Source organism: Pelobates fuscus, chromosome 5 (genome assembly GCF_036172605.1).
Source record: "Pelobates fuscus isolate aPelFus1 chromosome 5, aPelFus1.pri, whole genome shotgun sequence".
In the NCBI taxonomy this organism is placed as follows: Eukaryota; Metazoa; Chordata; class Amphibia; order Anura; family Pelobatidae; genus Pelobates; species Pelobates fuscus.
In genome coordinates, this window is record NC_086321.1 from 122,626,209 (window position 1) to 122,633,758 (window position 7,550).

The 7,550-nt window shown below is 39.1% G+C and overlaps 1 protein-coding gene across 1 annotated transcript; it reads left to right on the forward strand.

Annotated features, from left to right (window-relative positions):
- The first annotated feature begins 2,737 nt into the window (after positions 1-2,737).
- Positions 2,738-6,067, forward strand: TSSK6 (testis specific serine kinase 6). The gene is made up of 2 exons (XM_063456976.1): positions 2,738-3,446; positions 5,728-6,067. The coding sequence occupies exons 1-2, from the start codon at positions 2,904-2,906 to the stop codon at positions 6,034-6,036; spliced, it is 852 nt and encodes a 283-aa protein (XP_063313046.1). The 5' UTR covers positions 2,738-2,903; the 3' UTR covers positions 6,037-6,067.
- Positions 6,068-7,550: the final 1,483 nt, after the last annotated feature.

Below are 7,550 nucleotides of genomic sequence, written 5' to 3' on the forward strand. Positions count from 1 at the left end.
GAAAGGTAAGTGCTGAAGACACACACACACTCTCACGAACAGACGCATACACACTAGCTAACAGACACACACATTTACTGACAGAGACACACTCAGCAACAGACATACATACACACTCACTTAAAAACATACACTCTCACTGACAAACACTCACTAACAGACATCAAACAGACTCACTAACACACACACACAAACACACTCAGTAACAGACACACACAGTAAGACACTCACTGACACACACTCAACAGACACACTCACTGACACTCACTAGCAGACACACACTCTAACACACACACCAACACTCACACTAACACTCACACACACTAACACACCCAAACACACACTAACACTCACACACACACTAACACTCACACACACTAACACTCACACACACTATCACACTAACACTCACTATCACACAAACACTAACACTCTCACACACAAACACACACACAAACACACTATCACACACACACTAACACACACAAACACACACTATCACACACACACACAAACACTAACACTCACACACACACTATCACACACAAACACACACTATCACACACACACACTAACACACACAAACACACTATCACACACACACTAACACACACTAACACTCACACACACACACACTAACACTCACACATGTTTTTTTTTTAAATTTAATCCCCCCAGCCTCCTTACCTTTTGGAGTGCTGAGGGGATTCCCTGGGGTCCAGTGGTGCTGCTGGGCTCCTGGGGGGGCCGGTCACCCAGCGGGCAGGCTGGCTGGCTGGCGCGCGAGGGAGCACTCTCCCCTGAGTGCCTCCTCTTCAGCTCCCTCGCGCTTCCGGCTCCGGTTTCAGTGCGGTGCGCGAGGGAGCTGAAGAGGAAGCACTCAGGGGAGAGTGCTCCCTCGCGCGCCCGCAGGATCGGCCGTGGGGTGAAAGCAGGGCCAGCCTCGGGGGGCCCGGAGGTGGCCGGCTCTTGGGCCCCCCAGGAGAAGAGGCTGGCCCAGTGCATACATACCGGATCGCAGGGGCGGCCGGGCCCCCTGGTGGGCCGGGCCCGGTCGCAGCCGCGACCCCTGCGACCCTGGTATGTACGCCACTGTGCATAGATCTAGATGCCATTTAATTTCCTTGGAGTTCAGAGTCACGCATTCTTAGGTCTGCAAAACTCCCAGCACCTCTCTGCACAGTATGTGATCGGGAAACTCTATTATGATTTCATTAGCTCCTAGATAATGTTCAAATGCACTGTGTTTCTGTTTTATGTCTGGCCCTGTCTTCCAATAGCCTAGACCTGTCATTAAATATGTTGACCAGATGGGATTCCCCTCGTCTTAACTGAATAATTGTGTTACAGTGTTTTCAATTTGTGTTCATAGTTCTTTACATAATTGTTATTGTTTTGTTGCTTTTTGTTGCTTATTGTAAACCATTGGAAAATCTCAAAAACACAGAATCCTTAAAAAAAATACAGTAATATTTCATACAGTTAAAAAATCGAATTAAAAATGACAACAAAAAAAGACAGTAATGTAAAATGCGGAAAAAAATAAATAATTATCTTTCAAAAAAAGGTTGTGTTTGGCTCTTTATTCATTTGACAAACACGAAGCACTGACATACAGGTTATCAATTTGTCCTTTTTTCTATTATCTGCAACATATAACACATGTTGCATACATTGCATGTATCATTTGTGTGACAGTCACAGCAACAAAACAAACATTGGCAAGTGAGTCAGGATATGGATGCTGACAAAAGCAAGGTTAGAGTAGGAAATTGTAAACAGTGTACTACCTACTTCATAGTAACAAATAGTCTACCTTAGATGCCAAGTTTAAGTAAGGTATATATACTGAGAGAGAGAGAGAAAGAGAGAGAGAAATGATAGACATGCTATTTATAATCTCTAACAAATCTCTTCATAACACTGCCCCTGTCTACCTATTCTCAGTAATACACAACTGTATCTCATCCAGGCACCTATGCTCTGTTGAGGACCTGAATCTATCCTCTGTTTGTCCTCGCACCTCTAACTCTCACCTTCAAGACTTCTCTAGGGCCTGCGCCTCTTTAACTCCCTTCCCTGTTCCATTAGACTCTCCCCCAGTCTCCATTACTTCAAAAATTCGCTACACTTCACTAACCCACCTTCTCTCCTGCAATTGCATCTTTTAAAAAAAACAAAGCCTTTATTTTAAATTCTTCAAGCAACTTATTTTTCCAGTACATGAAATACATTTTATCCTTTTCTCTTGTGTCCTCTTACCCCATCCATTTAGAATGTGAGCTTGTTTGAGCAGGGCCCACAGCATTTCTGCTCCCGTACACCAGCTTGTCTTTTTGCAACTACTTGTTTGTATATTAATCTATTGTACAGCGCTTTGGAGTTTGCTGGCGCTTTATAAATAATAATAATAATTAATAATGTAAATTGTTATATGAACAGGAACGTTTTGATAGTTAAAGTAAGGCATGGGCAAAATAGTTCATAAAAGCCATTCAAAATCCCTGTTTCATGCTACCACTTGTCTTTTTATGGTATTAAATAAGATTGTTAAACAGTCATTAAATATAAAAAATGTGTTTTGCTATACTGAGTGACATGCACTTGAATTGACTGTACCCAACTAGTAGAGGCTTCAGCAACATCTGACACCTCACAATGACACTGTGTTACCTGCTTTGAGTGAGGGGTCATGTGATGACCAGGTACTTCAACAGGGCATGATAGGATTGGAAACACCAGCATAATGTGATGGCACATGCTTGGCTGAGCTATTTTCAAGAAATAGCAGTATTGTCAGTTAGAAGAACTGACATTCTGAAAATGCAAGAGAATTGGTGAAAACAATCATCGCGAATTAAGAATCTGGATAAAACTGCAATTATCTGTCAATCTCCATTATAATGTCTTCTGAAAATGCTATGCTGAGAGCTCTGGGATACAAAGTGGAATACACTATTGGTGAAGGAACTTACTCTAAAGTTAAAACTGCACTTTCAAAGAAATACAGCGAGAGAGTGGCTATTAAGATGCTGAATAAGAAGCATGCACCTTCAGATTTTGTCAACAGGTTCCTGCCCCGTGAATTAGCTATCCTCAAGACAATCTCTCACCCCCATGTGGTTCATGTGTTTGAGCTCATTGAATTGGAAAATGGGGTACAATGTATTGTCATGGAACTGTGCCACACAGATCTCCTACAGCAGATACAACAGGAAGGACCTTTCTCAATGTCAGAGGCCCAACGCATTTTTTCTCAAATTGCCAGTGCCTTGCAGTATCTGCATGAAAACAATATTGTTCACAGGGATCTGAAGTGTGAAAATGTGCTTTTAACACATGATCAGTCTGTTAAACTCTCTGACTTTGGCTTCGGGAAGCATTCTGTTAACCCTATGGAGCTATGCAACACCTACTGTGGCTCTGCTGCCTATGCACCACCAGAGGTAAGTTGATGCCAACTCTTGTAGCACAAGGGACAGAAAATATTTCAGAAGAGGTAAACAGTAAGTTATGTATACACACTCATAGCCAATAGATTATGTATATACACACATATAGCCTGCAATATATATAAATATAAAATTAAGTATGTGTATATATATATATATAGATGTAAAAAAAAAGATAACATTTGTATCTTGTAATACTTTTTTATTAGACTAACATAATTTTTTAATGACAAGCTTTCAGGAGAACCTCCCTTTCTCAAGTCTGAAGCATTTCTGAGCAAGACAACACATCTCAGCTTTGAGTTCTATGTGTCATCTTGCTCAGGAATGCTTCAGACTTGAGAAAGGGAGGTTCTCCCGAAAGCTTGTCATTAAAAAATTCTGTTAGTCCAATAAAAAAGGTATTACAAGATACAGATTTTATCTGTTTTTTACATCTACAACACTGCACTAATACAGCTACAATCTCTCTCTCTCTATATATATATATATATAGTAGAAATGGCAGCACTCACGGTCTTCAATAAAAATCTTCTTTATTTGCAAGGTTAAAACATGAGATCAACTCAACACACATATATAATAAAACCAGGGGCTGCACTCACCTGGACATACATAAATGGGGTGCTGCTGGGGCCATTTTATACAATACAAGAGACAGGCCACTCTTTGGTTTTGCACCCCTCCTAGTCACAGGTGCCTTATTTCAGGGCCCTATTTAGCCTTGTACTGCGGAGAGTCCCAGATGGATTTTTTTCCCCAAGTAAGTGGGTTAATCTCATAATAGCAGACATTAGGCTGATAGCTTGGACCTGCCAAAGATGGGGTACATTGACATTGTGGCAGGCTTATGCAATGTATGATCATATACTGTAACTAAACCCCCATTATTTATGCCTAGATTAGGTGTGCGCTGGATCTTGTGTCTTTTGTATTATATCTATCTTTCTATCTATCTATCTAGTTTGTATACATAACCTACAGTTTACCTCGTATTAAATATTTCCTGTCCCTTGTACTAAATTTGCTTCTCTCACTAATACTTACTAGTGTAAGGGTTTGTTAATATGGTCATATTTAGCCCATGGCAAGGACATAGGGACAGGTGGGCCAACATTTTCAGGGCCAGCAAATTGGTACCCTTTAAGAAAAACCTCCTGGCATTTACTAGCCATATTTATCATAATTATATCACCCTCCACCCAGCAGGTGTAGAAAGAGATAGAGGCCACTCATTAGTCTCATATAATTTAATATTGTTCAATGGACTTCACTTTTATATGATTTAATTATTGGTCATAGTGAGAATCAACTATTTATCTTAAGGCTTGGGAGTGGATCAGCTCTGTTTATTTACAGACTCCAGAAAATATACATTTATTTATTTGAATTTCTCTTTCAGTGGACAGCAGCATAGCGCCGTGTTCTCCACTGCAGCAATAAAAGGGTTAATTGGTGTGGCATAACTCCCCTAGCAAGACGTTTTACCTGGGCTCACTAGGAATAACATTTATGCCAAAAATGGTTATTTTTAGCCATTGAAGCTGCAATAACCTTTAGTAAATAGCAAATTGTGTCACGGTTTCTATGGTTTTCTGTGAGGTGATATCAGAGTCAAAGTCAAAGTCATTTACTGATTGGAAAACAGTTGTTTAAAGGAACACTCTGTGCACCAATACAACTTTAATGCATTTGATGAGATTTTGCCCTAATTAATATGCTGTATTTTTTGCATGTTAAACTTTTTATAGTTGCGCACAATAACTTTTTTTAGCAGAATGCTGCACCTTAAGCCTGCCTAATTAGCCATGCTCCATCATGCCAGAAAGACTTCCTTATCAAATCCACGCACACAGTCTCAGCCCCAACAGCACTGAGCACTAAGAGCTGCTTTCATTTTGCAACCTAACTATAGAGAAACTATAAACAGGTAGTGCTATTTAGATATTTATACTATATGCTTCACTGAGTGTCCTCTCCTTCTAATGCAGGTTGCTTTATAGCTCAGATCAATTATGTGAGGGGGCGTCGCTAAGAAGGCAGGCATATGAAGAAGCATTCTGCAACATAATTATTTTTTGTGTAAAAACTGTAACGAGTTCAGCAAAAATACAGCATATTAATAAGGCCAATACTCATCAAATGCATTAAAGTTGTATTGGTGCGCCGAGTATCCCTTTACTGTAACATGGAGAAATACTGTCAACCTCAATCCAACAACATGGGATTCATTATAGTGTCACCCATGTTAATACGATTTTTTTTTTTTTTTAAGGTTCTGTTGGGGATCCCATATAACCCAAGGAAGTATGACATATGGAGTCTTGGTGTGGTTCTCTACATTATGGTAACTGGCAAAATGCCTTTTGATGATTCCAACATCAGCAAGCTTCCAGAAATTCAACAGAAAGGAGTGGAATATCCAAACTTTATCACTATCAATGAAAAGTGCTGGAGTCTAATCAAGAACCTACTAAACTTCAGTCCTTCTGATCGACCAGATATCAGCACTGTGGCAAGGTTCACCTGGCAAGGAACACCAAAGTCTGAAAGAAAGCCTAGCCGGCAGAGTGATAAAGAATAATATAATGTTAGTTAAGCATTCTAATAAACATCTGTGCATTTACATCCATTATTATCCTTATTTCAAGAAGCATACAAAAGAAATCCACATAATTGTATCCTTACTTCTCTCCATTGTATCGGGGCTCGAATGTACAGAGCTTTTCAAGGATAGTGATCAGTTGTCTAGCTGCAAAAAGAATGTAGGTGTCAGGAATATTCACCTTGCCTACAAATCATCTTATGCCATAGCCAAATTGTACGATATTGCTTGCTCTGCAACTGCCATGATGTGTAATTAACTCATGTCAATTTGTTCATGTCAATGCCCAATCTACACTCCTGCACCCAAGATTAAGATAACGTTATTGAAAGTATTGAACTATTTCCTATTTTTGGAGAAGAAAAAAAAAGACTTTTTGTCTACATTCTAGAATGTTGGTGGTACAGGTGTCATTTCACGTATCACATAGTAATTTTCCAGAAGAGAAAAAAATAAATATAAGTACACTTAGCAGTACAAAGTACCTTTTAAGGGGAAATCAATGCTTTTCCACAATTGTATGGATTGTGAAGAAACATTAATAATTCAGAAAAGACCACTTAGCTTTTTAGCATTATACCTTGGTGCGAGAAAGTAAAATCCAAAACTGAAAGCCACGGGTGCCACTTAATGTGTAGTATTTAAAAAAAAAAAAAAATGACATGACTATGTGTTTATAGAGCATCATGATACTTAGCAATATACTGAAGGCATAGAGACAAGAGTTTTAGTTATACATTTAATATAACATACTATATTTTTGGTTTATTTATTGCTTTCATATAAATTAATATTTCAATTGTATTTTCCAATGAAAACAATGCTTGAGATGAAAAATAGCAGATTACTTCAGTGCTACAATAAATTATTGACAATTCAAGGATTTTACTATTACCATGACGTAAAGTCATGATTTTATTAATGACACGGAGGCGAGTATTATGCTGCACTCTTTCTTTATTTCCCTCAGCAGCAAAGAAAAAACTTTATAAATATAACAGTAGTAACATTAACAGTCTTAGGTGTATTCTTCCTAGTAACAGGAACAGCCAATCAGGAACAGCCAATCAGGAACAGCCAATCAGGTTCCACTTCTCCAGCATAATAGGCTCTGTCAGCCAATCCTGTTCCTCTTTATTTGCAGTCCCGAAGTAGTAAAGTGTCCAACCGACCATGAAACTATACAGGAAGGAGTTGTCCCTTTCGATGTAGATTAGATTAGGCTGTAAAAGAGGAGAAATATGGTAATACCTTAGCATCAAACTGGGTGTATGCATAATCATAGGTATTTGGGCTAGTGTTTGGTCAATGTTAGTCCAAGGGGATATTATTTAATCTGTACCTACTGGTGAATGTATAGACAAAGACTATCATAGTGAAGATTCATCTGGTTGCAAGTATAACTGTAATTAATAGTCTGTTAAAATGACTTACCGTAGGTCAACTTACCCAACTCCCGTCTACCTTTCCACCGTCGCCGGGTGGGAGGGAGG

Coding starts and splice junctions, on each gene's coding strand:
- TSSK6 (XM_063456976.1), top strand. CDS start 2,904: ATGTCTTCTGAAAATGCTATGCTGAGAGCTCTGGGATACAAAGTGGAA. Junction 3,447..5,727: donor CTGCCTATGCACCACCAGAG/GTAAGTTGATGC, acceptor TTTTTTTTTAAG/GTTCTGTTGGGGATCCCATA.